General features: G+C 41.9%; 1 protein-coding gene across 1 annotated transcript in view; it reads left to right on the forward strand.

Moving 5' to 3' along the window:
- Positions 1 to 25,518, forward strand: part of CFAP47 (cilia and flagella associated protein 47) — a 3,369,192-nt gene that overhangs the window by 2,417,857 nt on the left and 925,817 nt on the right. Inside the window, exon 53 of the mRNA XM_069639370.1 lies at positions 10,609 to 10,716. Coding sequence (XP_069495471.1) covers positions 10,609 to 10,716 — 108 coding nt within the window. The remainder of the gene's footprint in view (positions 1 to 10,608; positions 10,717 to 25,518) is intronic.

The following is a 25,518-nucleotide window of genomic DNA, read 5'->3' on the forward strand; positions in this document are numbered from 1 at the left end:
CTGCTTGCAATCTTGACTTCAACACAGACCGGTCTTGAATGTGTATCTCCAACTCACCGGCTGTGTTGATCTTTCTTTGATGTTGGTGCCAAGGACAGTACCACAGCGGCTGCTGCTTCTCTCCTACTCGATCAGCCATGCAGGAGGGTCCCGGGTATCTCCACCACATGATACAAAATTCTTCAGTCTGGTTTCCTGGCCTTATGCTCTGAAATCTGAAGGTGTCTAGAAAGTTACGGCTTTCTGCCGGAAAAGTCAAGGGCATCTCCCTCCTTTTGCACCATTCGTGGTTTGCTGTCTTTCTTCCCTCGTTCTGCTGCCATCTCGAAACTGCTGTTCCTTTGTGTGCTTTGCCACACTCTCGTGCTCCTCCTTTTATCCATGTGGGGAAGTTTACTGCAAGTCAGGTGTGAATGATTACCATTAATTGCCTAACCATAGTAGTGGGACATGTCGTGTACACGGCTCTGGTGTGAGTCTGTTTTCTCCCAGAGCGGGCTGTCTGTGTGAAAGTGTTTGTACAGCAAAAGGGGCAGAGGGGGAGTAGAGTTTCCATATATCCTACTGGGTAGGATGGGGAAAAGGTGTTGGTGTGTCCCACTCCCCAAACACCTCTCTCCCAGGTGATCCTCACACACCGGTGCACCCCCAGGGTCTGGATCCGAAGGCGATCGCCATGACCTGGCCAGCTGAAAGAGAGACACCCGGGGACTAGCGAGTGAGACACCATCTGGTTTCTCATACATCTGACATTATATCAGATCTGATATTTCACTTTTTGCAAGCACTGGCTTTGAACTGTGGCACGATGAAATGCAATGCTGTCTGCCTATTTGGATCCCACTGTGCAGAATGAGCAAGAACGAATTCTTTCCAAGGTTAGTGATTGGTTCAATTTAAATCGAAGGTAAGTTTCTCTGGCTTTGTTACATGGGAATTTCATTACATAAGGTTTATAAGGACGTCTTGGGGTGCTGAATTTTGCAGCTTCTTTATAGGATTGAAAGTCAGCTACTCCATTTAACGTTTTGCACCAATCATGCTCAAATATACGGAATTTTACATAGCTGGGTCTAAATTCTAAATCTGAAAGTTTAAGTGCAATTTCATCAAGTAAAATATTCATTTTTGCATAATATCTTGTAATAGAGGAAGGTTCAGTGGCAACCATCAATTGACCAAGATCTTCATATAGGCAGTTATCCGGAGGATACAACATTCTGGCTAAATTAGAGATTAGCCGCCAATTACAATGTTGGGAATGGACGTTGCTAAACGCAGCGCCCCCTTCCATATGTGACCTTGCAGTTGATCAAGAAAGGTGTTGATATTCGCAAGGCACATGTCCAAAGCAAAAAGGAGCACTGATTCCACTTTCAATATGTAAAATTGCAGGAGTGGCAACATGGAAAATTTACAGAACTTGATATACACCATCTGCATTTGGGCGGCAAGCGGAGCAACTTTCTTGTTCAGTATTTCTTTCCACATTATCAGGGAGTTGGAATTGGATATTGTGTAGCCAAGGTAGCGAATGGCAGGAACTATACTGATGGGAAAGTTATTAATTGTCCATCTGAAGGTGGTACCTTTTCTCTTCAGATTCCTAAAAACCACTATATGCGATTTTTCCACATTACATTTTAGATTGTGGTTGTGACAATAAGATGCAAACAAAGCTAATTTGACTTGCAAACCTTTAGGTGTACGATCAAAGATTACTAAGTCATCGGCAAAGGCTAGCCATTGTATTTTTAAATGGCCAAGCCTTGCCGGGTAGGAGATCTGCGCATCCCATATGTCGTTTATACCACACAGATAAAGATTGAAGAGGGTGGCCGCTAGGTTGCATCCCTGCTTCACACCCACATCTATCTTTATTACATTTGTTGTAGCACCTTCATTATTGACTCTTACAAAATAGGTGGTATTTGAATGAAGACTAGATATCAACTGTATAATGTACTGAGGTATATTCATAGCTGCCATTTTTTCCCAGAGTAATGCGCGTATAACACAATCAAATGCAGAAGTAAGGTCTATTGATGCCATGTACAAGGGACTGGAGTTCCGCATTTTGGATTTCACTAGCGAAGTGCGCCATGATTGTTGCATTAAGTGCAGTGCCCATCCTTGCCCGAAATCCAATTTGGTACCGAGACAAGATTTTAAGCTGTCTAATCACTGATTGTAGTTCTCCCAAAAGTAGTATAGCAAAAACCTTTTTTTTACACTATTAGGTTTTCGTCATCCTCCTAGTCTATTATACAATATAATAAAGAGAAGCTTGTTCAGGACAATAATTTGGCTAAGATGCTACAAGTAGCATCTGGTCTCATAATTCAGTGTTTAATCTGTGACGGGATATGCATTGTGAGACAGGCATGGTATCAAAAGAGATGACACAGACAACAGTGGTATATGTAAACAAAGGTTTATTAATAATCAGGAGGGTTTAACGTGTAACTAACCCTATGCTATGGGCGGATTTCCCTGCCTAAAGAAATCTAAGGAAAGTCTGTGTCTATAAATAAACAACCAAAAGTTTGTCTGTGTCAAACAAAAACTATGCTTGCTCTCACAGCTGCAACAAAACAAGTGGGGAATTTCACTCAACCAATTATACGTTTTCCAAAGTAAATGTTCAGTAATTGGCAATTTAAGTTCTTCTAAAGTGCTCTATCTCAAAATCAATATCTTTTCAACGTAGTCTTGCGGCAATAAGGACTGATCAAGTTCTGAGGTTAGCTTCTGCAGATTCACAAATGTCACAGTTTACATCACTTGCTGGTCTTGGGTTAGTCTTCCCAAAGTTCCAAAGGTAACAAAGTTCATACAACACTGTGGTCTTGGTATTCCCTTCCCCAAGATGAATGTTCTCCAAGTTTTGTTCTCAGGGTTCCTTCACCAAGATTTACTGTCAACGGTTTACTTGTTTCTGCAGCTTACTTGTTTACAAAAGATCATGGGGCCTACTTGACCCTTCCTTTGGGTAGCTTCATCAATGATTCACCCCTTTGCTGCTTTTCAACCTTTTGTGGTTTTTTGTCTAGGCGCAGTTGTCATACCACACGGTCCACCCATCACAGGTCACGCAACAAGCAACCAAATGCGTTTTGAGTCTTGATGTTGGAAATATTTTTACTAGGAAACTTTCTGGTCTAGGCACAGTTGTCAGAATGCACAGTCCACCCATCACAGGTCACGCAACTATACGTTACCCAAAGCTGATGCTTACAAGTTCACAAGGCCATACTATCATTTCCTTGAAAGATTTTCCCATGTCTTCCAAAATATTCTCTAAGCATGGGCACTTGATTTCCTTGGACTGTCCTTATACTTGTTAACACTTTGTAGTTCTGTTCACGTAGCAACATTCTTGTCATTGAATAGATCCAGCATTGCAGAACTCACTTGGTTTCACTCTAACCCTGCTTTCTTGGTATTCACTATTCAAGAGGTGTAGCTTTACGTTGTGTGAGCTCAAATAATGGCTTCCAAACAATTCCGTATTCAACGGATTCAAGTTTTACTTATATGTGCTCAGTTCCTTTCATCAAGTTCAGCATTCAGTATATGTTGCTTTTACTTGTATGGGCTCAACAGCTCCTTTCATCAGGTTCAGCATTCAACATTTGCATGGGTTACCTATGCGGGCCCATTCACGGTGCATCACCCTATCTCAACTCATGCTGGACTTCCTTTGCATCTGGCATGCATGGTGGCCCTGAATCATGCTGTTCCCATCTTCATCTTGTACCCTGGCTTGCAACATTATGTGTTACAACTGACTTCTGCAATTGTATTCACTCTCCCCTCTTGCTTCTCCACTCTTTTTGACTGCTTACTCTGTTCTTTCCTCCCCTTACTTTCTTCTATGCACTTACTCTATCAGAATTGTCCCTGGACCTAGTATGATGGCAAGCTCATCTGTCGCTCCCCCCCATCCCGCCCTTCGGCACAATCTGAAACGTTGTCAGGCCTAGTGCGATAGTCGCTTGTTTTGTTCCTCCCCTCCCTTTCTGCACCCCTCTCCCTCACCTTTTGGTTTTCTCCGGCTCTACCAGAAATGTCGTCAAGCTTAATACAGTAGTCACCTGTCTGTTTCCGTTTCCTTTCCACGCTCCCCCTCCCTTCCTTATCCATGTCTTAGCTCTTGCACTATTTGAAATGTCGTCAGGCCGAGTATGATAGTTATTTCACATCCTTATTGTTCATGGCCTGTAAAAATGTTGTTGTATTTTCCCTTGTTCCCTCCCTTGCCTTGAAGCGCTTTGAAACACATTGTGTATAGGCGCTATATAAATAAACTATCATATCATATCATAACAGCCCCTTTCATCAAGTTCGGCATTCAATATTCGCTTGATTTGCTTATGCGGGCTCAGCAGCCCCTTTCATCAAATTTAGTATTCAATATTGGCAAGGTTTAATTTCAATTTCATGGGCTGAACAGCCGCTTGCAGCGCCCCGTAGTTGCCAGTCTCTTTGAGAGCCTTACCGGGTTACTGCTGCTCCACTCGGCATCTTCGCCCCACATGGGAAAAGCAATTTGCCGGTAACGGCGACCTCGCCAGTGGCTTCCTTCCAAGTACGCCAGCCTTTGTGCTGGGTTCCACATCTGCTCCTCAACGGCTTCTGCTATCCGCCTTCCTCCACAAGAGTTCCCGGTTCTGCTCGTTCTACTTGGCGGGACTCCCGGGATCTTCAGCGGACGTCTTAGCGTCTCGGCTTCCAGCCCATCAGCATTGCACAAACTTGGTTCTATTCTGCTCCTGTACCACCTGCATCTCTCGTGCCGCCCACAGCTCTCTTTAGGCATCCCTGACTTCCACATTTTATATTCCTTCGTTAGTAATGGGCTGTAGGTGAAACAAGGTATTCCCAATTGCCTGACTTTGTTTAAGCCCCTCATTGTGACATGCCTGTCCTCTCTTCTTCGTCACAGTTCCAGATATTGGCAATAGGACATCTGCACTGCTCCTAGTTACTTCCTCTTCTTCTCAGAACTTAAAAGGAAAATTAATGGGGATGTTAAAATTAGATTGGCAATAGCCCAGAAAGGTTAAGGAAGGGGAGGGTAGGTCAGTATTCGAAAAAGGGGGGATACCATGTCACGTCTTTGGGTACCTCGCTCTAATCTCCAATGACTCTGCACTCAGGTGATCCTCCCTCGCGTGTCCACCACCATAGTTGGGATCCAAAACTAATAGCCTTTCCCTGGCAACCTGAACAGAAGAACCCTGGGGGGTACATGTGAGAGCACCTTCAGGTTTCTCTTAGTATACAGAGATCCCAGATAGTCCCTCGGTCCAGCATGGAGAATTTTCAACCACAGAAGTAATTTGCTTCTGTGGTCTCTTATTTGTAAAGTGATTATTATTATTATTATTATTATTATTATTATTATTATTATTATTATTATTATTATTATTATTATTATTATTATTATATAAGACATTTATCACACTGGGATACCTCTTTACTTTCTCTGAAAACACTGAGGTTCAGTACAGAACAGCGGTAAGGCTCATTTTAGGTTTGTAGTATGTGGAGATTTCCTCAGGATGGGCTTGTTTCTTTTTTTTCCTAATCTTCTGCTGCTCCCCCAACCCCATCCCAAACCTCTTCTGTGTGACAATCCATGTCACTGCATGGCCTTAAATCAGTTGGGCTATGGAGGAACTGGGATTTTGACTCTGTACTCCCTTTAGGGCACTGGATCTGCCTCAGGGGCACCAGAGTTCACCTCGTGTTGTTTAAATCTGTCTTATGGATCTTAATTTATATGATGATTTTAGTAGGATAGAACACTTTTTAGGATGTGGCTGCAGCTCCTTATGGGGAATCTTAGTTATAAAGTTATCCAAATTCATTTTCACTGTAATAGAAAAAGTATGAACTGTGCCCTCTTTTCCTGCAAACCTCTGGCCACCCTCCTTGGGCCCCATTCTCCCACCATCTTGTGAGGCCAAACACCTCTGTGTCATCTTCGACTCTGCTCTCTCCTTCACCCCTTGCATGCATGGTGGCCCTGAATCATGCTGTTCCCATCTTCATCGTGTACCCTGGCTTGCAACATTATGTGTTACAACTGACTTCTGCAATTGTATTCACTCTCCCCTCTTGCTTCTCCACTCTTTTTGACTGCTTACTCTGTTCTCTCCTCCCCTTACTTTCTTCTATGCACTTACTCTATCAGAATTGTCCCTGGACCTAGTATGATGGCAAGCTCATTTGTCGCTCCCCCATCCCCTTACTGTTCCCCCTCCCGCCCTCCAGCACAATCTGAAACGTTGTCAGGCCTAGTACAATAGTCGCTTGTTTTGTTCCTCCCCTCCCTTTCTGCACCCCTCTCCCTCACCTTTTGTTTTTCTCCGGCTCTACACCCCTTGCATCATGGACCTTACCAAGAGGTCCTACTTTCAGCTCCACCTCCTCAGAGGCATTCTTCCTTTTCTCACCTTACCCCAGAATGTCCATGTCTCTAGAGCCCTGGTCCTCTCCATGCTGGAATACTGCATTAGCCTCTTTCTCTCAGTACTTCCTTTCCCCCTCCAGCTAATCCAGAATAGGGCTGAAAAACATATCCTTGGCCTCAAGCCCAGGGACTGTATCTATTCAGCCCTAAAATCTCTTCACTGGCTCCTGGTGGCTGCAAGGATCAAATTCAAGAGCCTCTGCGTCATCCACAAGGCCTTCTGGGGCCTGGGACCAGGCTATCTCCAACATTTCCTCCCTAAATACTCCCCTGCCAGAGCCCTACGCTCCTCTAATTCTAACTCTGACTGTCAAACGCTTCTCCATGCAGAGATTGGGAGGCAGGTCTCTCTCCTCGGCTGGTGTCTCCCTTTGGAAAGCCTCCCTGCCCCTCTCAAACCAGAGCCAGACCTCCTTAAGTTCTGGAAACTGCTCAAAACTCTGCTCTTCTCTACCTCTTTCCCTCTTTCCCTTCCCTGCTAGTCACTCCAGTACCGCTGTGACTTTTGGCCTGATCCTTATGAATCTCGTAGGATGCCTGGCCCTCCCTTCTCCTTCTAGTCATTACCATCACCCCCCCACCCCCAACTGCACCGCCCTGGCGGCCCCTGCTTGGTGGTTCCACATCCCACCTTGAGAGTCGCTTGTACCAGCACTTAGCCTGAGGTTCTCCTCCTTGGCTCCACTTAGCACTTCCCTCCTGGACTCTCCTCCAGCACTTGTCCACTTCTCTGCGCCCCCTTCCATCCACTTCCCCTGCACTTCTCCTCAAATGCACTTGCACGGCAGAATGCTACAAGCCCTAGTAGGACCATGACTGTATATTACTTTTTTGCCATTGTTATTATTTTCCATGTTTCCTTCCCATTTAGCCTTGTGGAGCTTTGAAACACAATTGTGTTGTATAAAGCGCCTTACAAATGCTCAATGAAATAAAATAATTTTACAAAATAGGCGCATTATTCAAATCGGATTGCTTTTGCTAATTGTGCCTTGTTGCAAAGCATGAGCAGCATCATTTCATATTGAATGACTCATTTGTCCCCATTTGAAATGCCACTACGTCTCTACATAGCATCTCACAGCTTATGGAAACTTCTTGTTTATGATTTCCATCGTTCATATTTTCCGTTTTTTTTCCGAAGTATCTGTAATATGCTGCTCTACATAAAAAAATATAATTTTAAAACTGCATAATAATGACGCTGTCAACTACATACATTTTTGGAATTTGCAGCCACCCATAAACAAAGTGGCTTATAAGAACTGTTGTATGTATATATAGTTTGTGAATGGAATGTTTGCTGTTCGTTTATATCAAATTTCTGCAATGTTGGAACTGGATTTCTTTGCGAAATAGTGAAAATATGGGGACTGACGGATCTAGATGCGTTTGTCTCAAAGCACGATGCAATCCTTTTTTAGCATTTAGGGGATTGAAAGCGATATGCCATTCACAATGATTGGCAGGATAGTTGTGCAGCTTGGGAAACTGGTTTGGGCGCTGTTTTATCTTTTTCACAAGCCTTGTTCCAGGGATGTTATAGTTGATTATGTTTGGTAAAATAGTTGATGTAATGAGTTCATTGATTGTCAATTACCTGCTGGAAGAGAGGACAGATTGTAGACAATAACATTGTCGTAAATCTCCCCCGTCTCACCTGGGATCGCTTCTTGTTCTGTTCCGCGGGAGGATTCCTCTTGTGGACGGATCGGGTCTTGTATAGGCTCGCTCGAGTCTCGTCCGTCTCCAGCGCGCGTTCAGAGTTCCAGGAATGTCGCAGTTCCAGGATGTCCAGGAAGAAAGTAGTGGTCGCTAGGGTTGAGGATTCCGGGAGCAGATTTAGAGGGGGAAAGGTGGTAGGAAGGAAGAAGGGACCAGGAAACTAGGAATAGTGGATTCGCCGAACAGCACATACACGTCTAGTCACTACCTAATGATAGCGTTGAGACGCGCGGGGCCGCAGAGGCGTGGCCAATTTATAGAACGTGCCGTGTCCGACGTAAAGGCTGGTGCGAGGCAAGTCACTTGGCACGGCCATGTTGGGAGTAACAAGGAATACAAGCCCTGTCGCGATAAGGACCAGGAAGTCCAGAAAGGGCAAGTTTTATGGGTCATGACAGCCATCTGATCTGATTTACCAGATTTGTGTCTTAAAGGCGGCTTGGGCAGGTGCAGGAAAAAGTATCTCTCGGGAGATCAGTGGGAACACCCAGTAAGAATGGAGAAGAGCAAGGTAAAAGCAGCTGTGGGAGCAGGCCAGCGAGAAAGCCATATTAGGGGGACTAGTTGGGGCGCAACTCCCTGAAAAGGGAATTAAGAGGCTGTGGGGAGACACTGACAAAGAAAAAAATACATTTTGTCAGGCTTTCAACATTGTGATATGTGTGACAATCAATGTATCAAGATGACCTCCAGGTGACGATTAGTCATCAAGTTCCCAGTTAATAGAAACACGTTGAGCAATATAGAAGGGGGATCATTGCAGTAAATAAATATGTATGTCTATCCATTTTTAAGGCTGTACTACCCAGAAGAGCTTCCCGTCAAAATACGTGGGTACTGCTAGAATATAGCATATACAGCACAAAGAGATATTCAACTGATAGGATGCTTTGGTGTTAAATTGCAGTACAAAACTCTACTCCTTAAGACCCTTGGAGAAGTTTAAATGAATCGCCAAATGACCTCAAGTGCTAAGAAACGTATTCTCTTTTCTTTCTATAACTTTGTTTTTTTTGCACCGTATTTCCATTTTTATCGATCATTAGACATACATCTGATGTTTGAGGTTATTTTGGAACATGGTCGAAGGCCATGCACACCATGGTAAATATTAAGTATTAACAATCATCAGAAAATTGTGTTTATTCTGGCTAAATTGAGTGGGGCTATCATGGCAGTTGATGTTGTTCAGCAAACATATGATGCGAGTACTTCCTTGTCAGAATATTTACTTCGGGTGACTAATGTTTTCAGACAAGCCTGAAATTCAGAATGTTATTTATTTATTTAAACTTGTACACAATGTTGACATCCGAGGCAGGTAAGCCTTGAATACACGCATTGAACACATGTGGGTCTTGCAATAAAATGTAGCTTCTCCACTGCTAATATATAGGAAAATCATTTTTTTATTAGCAAAATGAAGGTTTATAATGATTCTCTAGGGATACCCCCTATCATCTTGCTGTACTGATGTTTAATGACATGAGAGAGTTGTATCTGGGCTCTCAGTGGCAGAAGGGCCTATCACTGGAAGGTGGTTCTCATTTGAGGTTGCCACTTTAATTTTAACAGTTTCATTGCGTTTTACATGTGGTCCGTTAAAAATGAATATGCAGTAAATCTCTGCAAAGGAAAAGGGATTTGGTTGGTGGACTGCTTAAGTAGTGCAAAGAGTTGTAAGTTCCATTTGAATCATTTTATGATTTGAGTTAAAAAAAACTGTGGTAAATGTAAAGTCATTTATGCAATACAAGCTACCACTGTAGTATTCTGTGGGTGCAGACGCGTGCTCAGGAGGCATATTGTCCCAGCATCTATGGCTATCAGGTCTTGATCATTCGAGATCAAAAGAAAAGTGGGATGAGGAGAAGAGTAGATATGAGGAGCAGATATCTTAGTGGGGGGAATTTAGGAAGATCAGAGGTATGTCTTGTTTCGGCATGGATGCTTGGGCTCATTCGAATGTTGGATCGAGCAAGAAGTGTTGACCAGGTAATGCAAAGTTGACTTGCTATGCTCAGTATACAAGGGGGAGTTATTGTACAATGTGCACCCCAGTGCCTTAAACACCTTTTTGTTGGCACAAGAAAATTAACATTTGATCACGTACTAATAGGTTGTATCAAATTATTGCTATTATAGTAAGACAACAATACCCACCACATTAATCAAGAGAGCAAAACATTCTTTTTCCTTCTTTGGTAATGTTAATCGTTTGTTGTTTTTGTGTTCTGTTGAGTGGTTGCTTATGCCCAATGTGATATTGACCCATTGTATGAGTACAACGATAACATGCTATAAACATTTACATGTGTACCAACATTCTTTTACATGGCTTGATACTATACTGGAGTGTGCCCGTTGTTCATTACATTTTATTGTCTTTCTCTCTTTTATAGTGTCATTTTCCAATCTGATGTCTTTGGAGAGTTTTGGTATGCCTTGCAACTGTCTGCGAAAAGACCAGCACCGATTACTCTGCCAGAAATACGATGTGAACTTGGAAAGTAGGTTCAACATCTACATAAATGAATAATGTGCACGTTTTATTGACTTATGTGTAAATGGGGTGCCATCATTGTACAAGTAATCCAGTACTTAGTGCGTTTTTGCCAAATCCATTCCATTGGTTGCCATTCTAGAAATCTCAAGTATCTGATAGCTGCTGCAAATAAATAACAAGGCATACCAAAATACAATGAAGAAGGCGATACAATCCAGGTAAAATAATTAGCTAGGTAAACATAAGGAGGGACAACATTTAAACTATCTCCAGGATGACCATGATTGACTCCATGAGAAAACAAATTATAAATGTGCAAATAATCTCCATTTACAAATAAAATAGGGATATTGGATAAGAAACCATGTAAAATTAAAATAAATATCATAATAATATTAACAGTGCTGATAACATGTGTGATATTAGGACATTCCACTGAGCTAAAATCAACATGCCATACTATGAACTATAAATCGTTTTTTCACAAGATTGTTCGAAATCAAAGGAATAACAAATTTATGGCTATAAAACGTTCTTATCAACAACTTCATTGCTCTTCTAATGAAGATCACTCATGGCCTCCATGTGGCTCATAGGAGGTTAATAGTTTCCTTGGACTAAAACATTTTGTGAATAAGGTTTTAGCTAACGTAGTGTTAACATGTAAAAAAAGTTATTCCCCCATTTACTGGAACTTTGTCCACAATGATCCTGTACATTTCAGTACTCAAGAAAGGTATGAAGGCAATCAAAAGGCATGCATTTTCCGAAAGGCTTGATTTGCACTTCTAACAAGATTACAATGTGGTTACGCCTCCTGTAGAGCTTATGAGGAGAACCTAATCCATGATGAAAATAAAAAGGTTTGTCTTTAGGATATAGTTCAAATCGATTTGTAACTTGACGACCTAAGATTGCTCCAAGTATGGGATTCACTATTGACATTGTAATTGATATTCCATGGCCATTGGAGTGGATGAGGGAACTTAAACAAGCTATCTTGGGGCATGTGATAAGTTTCTGCCTTTAAAAAGGAATTGCAAATGGAATGGATAAATCACACTGAGAAACAAAGCTTGGTTAAAATTCTCATTACACTTATGAACCACTTTAGAAAGCAGTTGTTTTGGATAGTAGCTAGCAATCAAACCTATTTGAATGGAGTTGGAAGGAAGACTGGAGTTGCCTAAAGATTTTTGTCGCAGTAGAACTCCGGATGTCTCCAATATCACGAATTCCACAGTGGTTTTCAGGATTTTTAATTAACACAATCATGAAGATTAATTGTGGGATTTTTTCCAAAGGCCTATGTGTCTATACGGACGGATACTGTTATGCGAGGTGCAATTGAAGTCCCAAAGCGCCTCCAGCATAACATTAAGTGCCACATCACGAGTTGGTATTACCGCTGGGATACCACCCAGGCTAATAGTGTTACCGCCACCCAGTCCGGGGCTATTAGTCCCGGATCAAGGGTTGGGCGGTAATAGGTATTCCCCATTGGACCCAATGGGGCATTTCCGGTGCAATTAGTGCGCTTTAATAGCACCACGCTAATTACGCCCCAAAATGGGCATTAAGTTGGCGCATTTACCTCCAGCTTAGAGCTGGGGGTAAATGCTGCCAGACTCGTGATTGAGCGGACCCTTAAATGCAGCATTAATAGCGTTACTGCCGTATTTAAGGACTGCCACCCAACTCGTGATGAGGCCCTAAATATTTTTTGTTATTAGGTCTCTAGCAAAGCCATGACATCAGTTACATGTGTTTTATTAGCCACATCCCTATCGGCTAATGACCAATTTGGTGGTGCATCACGAGAAATATCACTGAGCCAAGGCACCCCATGGGCCGCATTACGAGTCTGGCGGTAACCGTGCCTGAAATTCCAGTAGGTTACCGCCGGACTCGTATTACCATTCCGCCTCTGTGATTCCCGGAATTACCGGGGCATTACGACCCCCGGTGACCCGGGAATTCCGGAGGCGGAATTCGGTAAATCCCCATTCCCATTGAGTCCCGTAGGACTCAATGGGAAGTGGAAACACCGGCACCATCTTGTGATGGTGCTGGTGTTTCCATGTCCGCCTGCAGGTGGGTGGTGTTAAACCCGCTAGGTCAGAACTGGTGGGTAGGACACCTCCCGCCTGCAGTACTCGAGATCACCCAGTCCGTAAACAACGGTGGCGGCGGGTATACCGCCACCGTTATTTCCAGACCGGGTGACTCGTAATGAGGCCCCCTGTCTCACTCAAAAAATAAATGAGGTTTAAGAGCAAGTCTGGACATAGAAATTCCTCATTTTGAATCCTTGCTATAAGTTCCAGCAAGGCAATCCCAGTAGGATTCCTGCATCAAAGAAAGTATGTGCTGAGAGAGTCTGTACACCTGAAACATTTGGTGGAAAGTGAAGTGAGAGACTGTTAAGTAAATGAAAAATATGTAGAGTTACGTTCATTTTTATCTCTTGTAACCTATCCCACCAGGTGAACAGAAGCAGAGTTTATCTAAGGACATTTTCTTAGAGATTGCGAATAAGGTTATAAGTATTTGATGTATTTCCTAAACTGTATCACATACCAGAATATCACATTATGTGATATATGTGCTCTGTAATATGTCATCACCAAACAATATCTACCGCATATATATGATAAAGAGAAATAACCGTTTTTTTGTTTTATTGGATGAATAGCCAGATATTTCAGAAAAATGTTGAGTAATATTTAATATTTTTGGGGTTGAAGTACATGGATTCCTAACATAAAGAAGAACACATCCACATACACAGATCGTTTTACTTCCACAATCCTTTTAGTTAGGCAATCAACCATCTTTGAATGCCTACACGTGCACAACAGAGACTCTAAGTCCTGAAGGGGAAAGGCAGCTGGAAAAGAGGACATCCCTGCTTTATTCTTCTATAAAAGGGCAGGGGGGAGTATGGAAAAATTGTACCCTTAACAAAAATATCTGCTTGTAGGACAATACAAAGGGCCTTCACCACAATTACTGAAGTATCCACAAAACCAACAGATGTAATGGCGTCAAACAGAAAGGGCCACTACAAACAGTCTAAGGCCTTTCCTGCATCTCAGGCCACTTGAGAAAAGGTAATGTTTGTTTACTTTGGAAGAGAGACAACTTTGCAGATAAACCTAGTGTCATGCAAAGGAGGGCACCATTTGAGAATACCAGACTGATCAGGATGAAGGCTAGCCTGGACAAAGTGTGATATCCCATTAGCAAGAATACAATAATATCGTTTTCAAACAAGGTTATTGATATCAGCAAACGTAGGGTTTTCCTGTGGCTTAGATAGTACTACAAGAGCAGTTCTTAAGGATCACCTAAATGCTCCCTCATTAACAAAATATGGTATAAGAGAGACCAAATGAGGTACTAAAATATTTTCAAACATTTGATGACATTCTTGCGAAATTCCATAGGGATGTGATGCACCACCAGATTTAGGTTTATAGCAACTAGTAACTCTGGTAAGGATATGGACTGCGTCAAACTTGAAGGGATAATTTAGGTGAAGAAACTATGATCTAAACAATCACATTTTCAGATGGTAGCATAGACCCACTATACAGTTTGTAAATGCTTCCTCTCCCTAAGTCTTATTTGTCTTAATCCAAAGATAATTGGCCAATATTTTTCCTGAACTCTTGGTCGCCATCCTTTTCTTAACTTTTTTATAATCGTCCATGTAACCAGACATATTCAACAGTTTCTTATAGCCACACCTCAGGCATTGCAGATTTTATTTTATCAGACATGATGTCATGAATCCCTTTGGGTTTAGCCTTAGAGGCACCACATTCATAATGTGGAGGTGTGTCATACGGGTTAAGCAGCTCAAAAAATGTGCTATAGTGTTAGACATTGTACTTCAATTCTTGTTAGACAGAATGGTTTGTGTTTATGCTCTATCTTCCGGAACTAAAAGGCAGATCTACAGGTCTTAACACAAAATCAAGTGGTCTGTAATAGGAAAGAGAAATGGGATCCGTTTTAGGTATGTAGACTCTACTAAATAATGAGGGCACTGGTGACGCAAGGGCCCCTCCTCCATTCCTGGTTAGTCCTGCTGCCTCCCACAGGGCTGGCACTCCTATTCAGGCTTAGGAAAAGTGTGTGGCATGGTGTGTGTGGTATTCCCCAAAGTTCTCCTAAGCAACCCAGTTCATCAGCCAGTGGCGGTGTGCCCAGTGTATTCAGGTCCTCCTGGGGTATGCCAGCGCTGCCTTAATTAGTTCCTGACCAGCTCTGCCACAAAAGAGAAGATTCAAAACTGCAAAGTGAAGAACTAACGGTAACCGTTTGGGGGTGGGGGGCGGGGGGGAAGGGTGTGTGTGTGTGTTTTGCGTGTGTGTGTGTGTGTTTTGCGTGTGTGTGTGTGCGCGCGTGGGTATGAGTATGACCATGAATGTGATTCATGTATGTGTTTTTATGGTGGGGGAATAGAAGTGATACCAATTTCTTTTGTGCACTCATTCTCTGCTTCATGCAAGTGATTTACAGTGACCTTTACTCACATAGATAGATTGTGGCATCAGTTTAATGAAAATGATTTACAGGCTCTGAATAAATTTAACAAAGTTGGGGCCACAATCTGTATGTGAAAGTAATGGTCACTGTAAATCACTTTCTTGACTTGCACAGTTAGATTGTGGCTGCATCTCCATGCAGGTCATTTTCAATGACTATTACTAGCATAGAAATCTTGTGGCTGCTGCTACATGCAATGGATTTATATTGACCATTAATGGTATAGTTAGATGGTGCTTGTATTCTCATGCAAGTGATCTACATCGATCATTAGTAGCATAGATGGGGGCTGCAGCTTCATGAAAATGATTGACAGTAACCATTGGTAGCATAGGTAGATTATGAATGCATCCTCATGAAAATGTTAAAAATGCTTCTGTATATTCTGGGTGACATGGCATTTACTGGATATTCGTGTGTGTTACCCTACAGGACTCATTTTAAATTGTTTGCCTTTTTACCCCATTTTTCTCAAAAATGGTGCTTTAAAAAACACCATATCAAAACATTTTTTTTCAATTTACAGAAGGAGCGCTCTTCCCAGAAAACCTAGATTAATAAGGGCTGCCTTGCTACGAAAATGTCATTATATCCCTCTAAACAAAATATTCAGCAGCCATGACTGATTGTGAATCATCTAGAATCCTTTGCCCCCTCAGGAGCTGTCGACCGCGCTGGCACGTAAAGCTGCCTCTGTCACTGAGGGCAGTATCAACTAATCCAGCCTAGAGTGTACATTATGTGCTGAGGTGTAAAGGGCACATTTTTTGTGGTAGTAAACTTAAGAAACAAACGATCGAGAAGCTTAGTCTTTTTTTAATATACTCCATGGAGCTGTTTGAGATATTATTTTGCATTAGGGAGCCTATCCAATAGCGGATCAACTACCATATTAAAATCACCTCCAATGATTGTGTGCAAGCTAACGTTAAGAATTGATTGAGTGGCTGAGTCCCAAAATAGTGGAGTAAACTGTGGGGCACTATACATTCATAATTGCTAAATTAATGCCTCTAAAATACACATTTAATATGTGCCAATCATTATCTTGAGACCAAACCTCAATCTCAGCCTGCAATCTACTATATATTTAGACATCTACTGCACCCTTCTTGTAAAGAGGGGAAACCAAGACAACATCTACAAATCTGTTTTTGAACTTGTTCTCTCCCCGTGTCCTAAATGTGTGTTCTTTTATAAGCGTAATATCAGCTTTCTGACATGTTTGTATACTGTAGCATGTTCCTTAATTATGTCTTTTAGCAGGATGAGGCAGACCCTTTACAATTAATTGAGACAAACAAATGGAAAAAAAAATAATATCCTTAGTAGCCATGCCAGAAATGGGACTCTCAACATGTATAGATAAAAAGGTAAGCAGGAGAAAATTACCTTTAACATTTCATGCCTGTAGAACTCCAAATCGTCTAACCATAGAGTCGAATATGCAAATCCTGAAAAAGATGAAACCGAAAGGAAAATCACCAACAGTCCAGAAGTACTTGCTCAAAAATTGGCTTTAAGAAGCATGGTCATCAATAGAAGCTAAGGCAACAACAGGAACAAGTCCAAGCCTCTTCAGGACCCATTGCCCCCACTCATTGAGAACAAAGCAAACAAATATTAAGCATAAGCAGTGTAAGTTACTTGGATGGGAATGAACAGTGAAACATAACAGGTTCATTATGAAGTAATGTTTGTAAAACAACCATTGCATGATCAATTAGATCATCATGAGGTAGCATCCTGATAGCCTCACCAACATGCAATAAAATATTTGCAATGATAAGAAGGCTGTGTAAATAAAGAGAATAATCACGGAATTCCTGTCCCGAAATATGCAGTAATAAAAGTTAGAACAACAGCTTATGTTAAGCGTGCTTCATCTATATGTACGGTCAAATGTAGAACTAACACAACTTCACTCTGACCACGGAATCCGTAAGGAAGTCAACCCTCCAATCTAGGTTGGCACGGGTTCCTGATTATCAATAACCGGTCACCACGTGGCAGCCACTGGGGGGAAGAGGGTTAGCAAGAAGTTGTGGATAGTAGGGGAAGTTAGGAACACCAGGAAGAGGGTTAGGAAAGGTAAATGGATGGGAAGAGGGAGTATAAGAAAACAAATAGCATTGATGAACAAGTAACGTGCATTAAACATAAGCACCTTCAATAGTATAATGACCAATTAGCACCTCGATATAGTGCCCAAAATGCCGGCACTTCCTTACTCAAGAGCCTCTTACCTTCCTGTCCTCCTGACAAACATGCTCATACATTCCTTACACAACACACAGCAGATGGTTGCGAGACAACAACACAAACATAAGCACGTGTAATGGGCTGTTTGAACCTTGACATCAGCAAGACAAATATATATGCCACTGCAAACAACATGGAAGCGTGAAATGAGTTTTAGCGGTAAGTAGGGCATGCCCAGTTAATCGTTCCTCAGTCTCTATAGCATTCCCTGTATTGGCATAGCCATTAGTTCATTTTGCACATATCATGGTGTGGCCCATGCCCCATTCCCCACCGACACAGCTGTCACCATATGCAGAGTGCCAACAAATACTTATCTTTAGCCCAGGCGAACTTGGTAGAGTGTTGTACATCAAGCGTGACTCGACAGCCTCTCGGACACGTGGGAACACTGCACTGCACCGTGACTCAGCGTGTGAGGCGCGCTATGCAACTGGCAGCCGTAAGACATATAGAGTGAGACTGCCAGGAAAAATGGCAAGCCCCTCTGCCCTGCAACCACTCTCGGCCATTTTGCGTGCTCACCGTCCCCAAAGCGCCAAAGCTGCGTCCACAGCTGCTCCTGTCCTCCGCTGCTCCTGCTCTCAGCCTGTGCCTGCATACTTCCGTAATCACCAGCAAGCTGCACGGGCTGGGGTGGCGCTTTGGAAGCCGACCCGGCAGCCTCTCTCTCGTGTGTCCTATAACATGGCCACTGCCGGCCTTGATGGGAAGTGCAGTTCCTCCTGAAAAAAGCTGCTCCTACTCTCTGACAAAACCACAACTTGTTGGCCCGGTATTGTGGCTCCTACCACAACACGCCAACCCCACAACACCATCCACAGTCCTTATATTTATCACAGAAATGTCCCATATCTAAATCAAAATACCATAAATTATCTAGTTAACCATTAGGTCGCTGGTGAAGGAAGTATGGTCATTAACAGCATATAATAAGTAAAGTAATAATTAAATTAGGGCACAAAACGTGCACCCACCATTAGCCATTGGCTTGTGACATTTGACCCTTTGTTACTACGAAATGGTGTGCTGTGTGTGTGTATGTGTACAATTGAGGTGGCGATTGACTTTTGTAAGGCTTGCTCGTAGCTTGCAACTTGAATGCTTACCTGTGATTAAATGTTACATTCATAACCGTGTACTCTAAGCCAGGCCATATCAAACAGGATCAATTGTGAATTCCATTCTCTCTGGGAGATTTTGGTCAAGAAGTTTCTGAAGACCACAGCCTTCGGAGGGTTTGGCATGGGATATTTGTTTTGTGTTTGTTTTATAAAGCACACATGTACATCAAGTAATTTCAAAGTTCCTTTAAGCAGGGTGATAGGAGGAACGCCTGCAATGTGCAATGGCTGTACTCTAAGCATAGTCTCACATTCCTAGATATCTAAGCAGAGAAAATAAATAACTTGGGTAAGTGCAGTACATGAAGGACACGGTCATTATCGGTGGTGTGTTCAATTCAGCACAAGCCCATCGGTGACAAAATCACGTATGGGTCAGCTGTAGTGCAAGAACTATTAAGGGCTTATAAGTGCTCTGCCCCACCTTATTCTACAACTGACGAAGTAGTGACCCATTCTGAAAGGTTCAATGAGTAGGAAGTGAATTGTATACCTCTTTCACTTCTTTTAGTAATGTGGGTACAGGGCAGGCTATTCAATTCAAGACTTCTGAGAGTCAGTACAGACGGCACCCAACAACAATAGTGTGACAATTACCAAATGGAAGAAATAGCCAAACAAGGTTATAAAAAAATGCTTTTCACTTGAACATCGACAAATAATCATAAATCCTGACACTCACCCGTGTAAAGCAAATACAAAGATAAGTCTCTCTCTCTCTCTGTCTCTCTCCATAGGAAAAACAAAGATTCTCTGGTTAAAAACCTTCAGACCGTAGCACGGATCAGCACCGCGTTTTACATTCAAATATTGGGGCCCGGGTCCCCCAGGAATGTAAAGTTTCATGCAAATCCATGTTACGGTTCAAAAGACATAAAGGGCCAGAAAAGGGTGTTTTTTCACTTTTCCATTAATTTTCCCATATTGAAAATGTCCAATTTTTGCTCTCAGGCACAGGCCAAACCGCTGGACAGATGTGTGCCAAATAAGAAACAACCCGGGCATGAAGTGCTCAAAGGAAATCCTTTCTTGTTTTGGTGCAAATCCATAGTGTTTTATTTCTTTATTTATTTAGAACAGATCGGGGTGAACCTGTAGCCAAAATGTTAGCTGTATCTCCAATGATGCATTTGGTTGCAAAGTTTTTTCAGTTCTGAAAGTTGGCCAATACGTGATTCAAGAATCAAGTTCAGGTTGATATTGAAAAGCACCCTACAATTATTTCAAGGGTGTAATTAGGGAGTTTTTAGGACAGGGAGCCACATGGGCAGGGTGAGGAAGGATAATTGGGGAAGGTTTGGGGCTTGGGGATAGGGAACGTTTTTCCAAGCGTTTTGCCGAGATCGAGAAGTGGTGCGAATGGGGGAAAAGAAAGAGTAAATACTTGTAAAATATAATACATTGAGATACAGTAATCAATATGATTGCTAGTTGGGGGAAGATGAGTATTTCAAGTAAATTTAGGAATTCAAAATGATATATATGTATATATATTTTTTTTGTTAATGCTTTCCAAATTAAATGAAAATGTTTAGGATGGATGTATTATGTTAAGGCTATTTAATGTCTTTTGTTTGTGTATTGAGATTGAGAACTGTTTTATTTAACTTTGTTCTGTGAATATAAAGTGTGCACAAGACTCGTTCATAGCCAAGCCGTGGTTACATTGTGTTTTGTTTTGATTGATTGTGGTTTTCACATGATGTGAAGGAACGCTGCTTGATTGTGTTCTCTTCGGAGCAGTTCTCAAAGTCCAGATTCGTATAGTAGTAGTAAAAGTGGATATTAGGTTTGTTTAATGTTTGATTTGTTTGAAGGAAGAATGTGAGGAGGTATAAAGGAGGTAGATCAGTGTCAGTTTTGGGAAAGCGTTGGTAGGCACAAAAGCAATATCTGCACTATTTCATATTCTCGATTCATTAGACGTGCCTCTCGATCCAGTGTTCTATAGTGTGAGGGGTCAGAAATGTGAGACAGACATCTTTTAGATGATTTCATCACATGTCTCAATAAATGCCTCACTATCGCTACCTAGACAAGGTTTTCCTGCCAAAATTAAACTAAAGGAAACCCTCTAACAAAGGATATCTGGCCCTCACACTTTTACATAGCATATACAAGAACATATTTGGCAATTCACAACAATAATTGCATTTGTAATGTTTTCACAGTCTCTTTGTAACCTGGGTGAACTCCCCGGCCCCAGGTTTTAAGTTGCATTCAGTTCCAATGTTTAACAAAAAGAAACAAGGAAATCCAGGTTTATAACAAAGCTCCAACACAGTTCTTTGCACCTTCAACTTGTCAAAAGAAACTTCTATTACTCAAATGTTCAACAAAATAAAGATTCCTCTTCTTCTTTGAATAGTTATTTTCAGTCCATCAAATAGCATCTGTTCTATTCTTGATCAGGATCATTTGTCACCACTTATAAAAGTCAAAGAAACACAGCTTCTTAATATCCGCTCTCCTCATCTATCCTTTCAACACCATAAATCACTGTTTTTATCTTTGTCAGGATAACTTCACAGCACTTCTACCTCCCCCTGGTTTACTCTCATACCAGGCCCACTTCTAAAAGGATTTGCCATGTAGGTCTACTCGCCTGCCAGATAATTTTCCACAATTAACAGTGCTTCTGAAGTTCTAAATCTACTGACGACCACAAGGTTACAACAGCTTCAGTATTTTGCAGTTTTATGACTTTCAAAAACTTTTCAGAAAGGACAAGATTAGTATTCCTCAACACTTTCAGGTAAGCAAGGCACTCTTCTTCTGAACATTCATTTTCCCAAAGGGCAGCCTCTTTGTCACTATAGTTCTTCTGCAACACCAATAACCAAAGTGTCCTTAAGGATGTGATTATACCTTTCCTCCTTTTGGCTTTGGCAGTCTGAGTTTTTATACCAGCTTTAATTTTATGGAACAATCGCAATCAACAAGCTTCACCCTTTGAAGACATTGCATCCACCCCTTTTCTTCCTGTTGGCCACATTAGCTTAATTATATGCATTGTTTTTAGTCTCTTTTGGCTTTGGAAAATGCTTGTACCCCTCTTGGCTTTGGGTATTGCTTGTTTTATTCCCTGGAACTCCATTGTTTGTTTTAAAGTTCAGTCCCTCAGGTTCAATGCTACAATATTTTCTGCTGCTTTATAAATGATCATTCAGTTATCATTCACTTTAGAATCACTTTTAGGGACACGTGATTAGTATTTCAGCTGTTTTCTTCAGTTTAATATTCAATTAGTGTTATTTCAGGCAGTTTCACTCATACGCAAGTGCTACTTTTGTTGCATGCATCGTCCGATAATCAACGGTCAGGTTAACAGCAATTTCACTCGCACTCCAGTTTCTCCTTTGCTACTGTTGCCTGCCTTTGCACAAAGGATTAGAACACTCAGTAACACTCGTCGGCTTCAGTTTTCGATGCTTCTGCCTGCTGTAGGAATTCAACTGCCTTGGCTCCTTTCGAACGGACACACTTCCTCGTTGAAGTTAGCTTTGTTCCTGCCAGTTGTGCATGAAGCTCAACTTGCTCCTGAGACCCCTGGGTGCACACGAGCCCCCGACCACAGTCTCCTGCACGCTTACTGCCGCATAGCCTCTGCAATTTGGTTTACATGGGGGAAAGCCTTCTTCCTTCACGCTTCCTGCTGCGCAACCTCTGCACTTCAGATTTAGGGGGAAAAGGACCCTCTTAGGACCAGCAGCTGGAATCTACTCTACAATAGTCCTGTTGCCCTCTCTTTCCTCTAACTTCTGTGTGAACTGCCAACAACGTGCTCTCCTGCTGTTCCATCTAATGGCCTCCCCCTCAGGTGGAGAAAAGTAAACCTATCTGTCACCCTCAGGTGTGGTCATTTGCCTTCCTTAACAAGCTGACCACTCCTGCAGCATTGCTCTTGAGCCCTCTTCTTTGTCCCAGTACTTAGGGAATTATGGGACTTGAAGTCCCCAACAACAAGATCAGGTTTTACAGTCGGCTTTCTACTTTTAAACTCAGGTTAATTTCTTTTAAGTGGTTTTAAGAAAACCTCACAATAATGTACTTGGAAAGGGGAAGGCAGTTCATTTAAGCCATTATTTACAAATTTCCTTTGACTCTACCTCTGGAAGTTAGTATGGTTTCTAACTTCATAAGTCTCAGACGGGCTTTCCTTTCTTAAGATGTTTGGGGATTTTACATTAGCTTTATCCACATTGAGATGTTTAATTTGTGGATCAGACTTATCATAATGATAATAAGCCATTACATTATTTGGTATTTGTAGAAGGTTCCACGAGACAAATACCACGCCTCATCCCACGGAACCTCCTCACCACCCTGAGCCTCGTCTCCTCCCAGGTCATCCTCCTGCAGAGCTCCACCTCCAAGGTCAGGATCAGGAAGCATCTGACTTTCCTTGGCCACCTGGGAGGAGACTTTAGGCAGGGGTTTAGTGAGGAATCCTCAGAATTCATCACAATACAGAGCGGTTGACGTCTGCTTTGTACAGAGGTTTGTAAAGTTGCTTTTAGGATTGTTTAATGTTTGATTTGTTTGAAGGGTGAATGTGAGTGGTATAAAGGAGGTAGAGTGGTGGTGTTAGTTTTGGGAAAGAGACAGTTGGCACGGATATAGATTCACACTATTTTGCATGATTTCCCGATTTGTACGACAGAATGAAGAGTGTGCAATGTAAACAAGGAGAAGGTTGTAAATTAAAAGTTGTATGTGTATTGGTTTGAGAACTGTGATTCTCGCTTCAGATTGTATATTTGAAGTTGATGGTGTTGAGTTAACTTTGTTATATATATATTTTTATGAAAAAGAGTTCTGGAGGATTGGTCAGTGGTGTAGCATAAGGTGAAGGTAAGTTTTTTTTTTCATTATGTTCTTGGAAAGGGGCACTAGTTTGGAACGTGGGCTGTATTCTCTCATATAAGACTTGTGTTCTTTTCCAATTGAACACACTTAGCAACTTCATGGGGGTAAGAGTGTTCAATTAAAAATAAAATATGACCTTGCGGGGTGGCATCGTGCCGTACTTTCTGAAGTCAGTTTCCTTGTAGATGATGTCATGGTCATCAACAGAGAAAACAGATTTCATGTACTAGGTCTTAGTGCCGAGGTGCGCCGCAAGGTAAGTGTGTTGCTTTTTCTCCAATTAAACACCCTTAGCGACTGCAGGCTGCTAAGAATGGTCAATAAAAAGAAAAATATATGACCTTGCGATATAATCCACGGCGGTGGGCTGAAACTGCAGATAATGGTACAGTTGCCTACATCAAGGGACCCTTGCTTAATTAGGCCTTTAACCCGGGCAGTGGACGATAACCATTAATTAATTGACGTGGTGCTTAATATCTTAATATTAAACCCACCTCGCTAGCTTAGATCTTTCCTTGAACTTTCATTGTGGTTCTGACAAGAACTGTTGTGGGATTAGGGAGAGGGAGGGGAGTGGATGTAGAAAGGATAGGTGGAAAGTAGATGACTTTTTCTTTACATGTTTTATCATTTTCAATTGTCAGGTAAAAAAAAAACTCAAAGGGAGTACAAAACCTCTAAAAAATCAAAATATGGGCAATTTTGCCCATGCTCAACCCAGGCATTCTCAATTGCCTCAAACGTTGCTGCATTTAGTACTATTGGCAGGTGAAAACGCCACCTACTGGAGTCCTGAGTTGCTGTGGGGGGGTCCAACGCTGGGACGGCAGAGGCGACACACCCTTCAATGGTGCCAGATGAAGTCGATGGGAGAGGTCCATCAGATGACCCATCTGGTGGTGATGTACCTGCTTCCTCCTGTGGCATTGCAGGTCCAGAGGTGGGTTGCAGGGCATTGGAACCAAGGCAGATTGACTGTTGTTGAAACCTGTTCCTGAAACATTCATCTACTTACGGACAGTGGTAACGGATCAGGTGGTTGACGAACACCATGGTGCCTCTGCTTTGTGCACAAACCGTGGTGAATCCTCTCCTTCTGACCTCGCCACAAAATTCACACTGTCCCTTCAAGACGTCTGAGAGTAGAGTGTCTTTAGGAACCTTAAAGTACTTGCAGCAAAGGGAAGGTGTGAAGCTTCTGCAGTGGTACTTCTTGGGTGGAGCTGCCTGCTCTACCCACTTAAGTCGATCTCTTCAATGCTGGAGGGTGTCTTGGGGTGTTTTGTCACCATCACCAGAAAATAATCAAAAACAAAAAAAAGAAAAAGGAAAGGAAAAAACATCAAATATAATTTAAAAAAAGAAGAAAAAAGAATATAATACAGACCGAAGACAAGGTACAACGAAGGGAAAATACACAGGGAAAAGGTTTGGATAGGAAATGGTGCCAATAAGCAAATTCGGTGGACAAATTGTTCACTGTGTCTAGCTGGGTTTGTCTTCAAAGCAATGAGTAAATGTAAGGATTTCTGCAGTATATGTATCTGAATCTCAATCTGTGTGTCTATGAACCAGTCCGTTCTCGAATTTCATATCGTGCACATGCTCTTAGTCTAACTAGTTGCAGAATTAGTCTGTTTTTTTTCTGTTTTTGTTTTTAACTTTTTTCAAAAAAAGAGTGCAATTATCAATGTTTTTTGTAGTGTTTACATTCTACCTTCATGTAAAATAAAGTAATTGGAAGATTAAGATGCAGTTATTTCATTGGGTGTATACATTGTTCTCGATCTGCATTGTTGTTCAGTGTACGGTGCCTCGTCTCATTATGGTCTGAATAATTCGTAACATTATGACTTCTTGGTTCACATAGTGTTATATGTTTCCTTTTTTTATTAATTTTCAATCTCAATGGTCAAAGACATAGATATTGTTCATGAATCTAGATTTCATATCAGCACGTCCCTCTTCCTTGTCCCACTACTTTTGTATTT

Source organism: Ambystoma mexicanum, chromosome 7q, assembly GCF_040938575.1.
Source record: "Ambystoma mexicanum isolate Mex_15411 chromosome 7q, UKY_AmexF1_1, whole genome shotgun sequence".
Taxonomy (NCBI): domain Eukaryota; kingdom Metazoa; phylum Chordata; class Amphibia; order Caudata; family Ambystomatidae; genus Ambystoma; species Ambystoma mexicanum.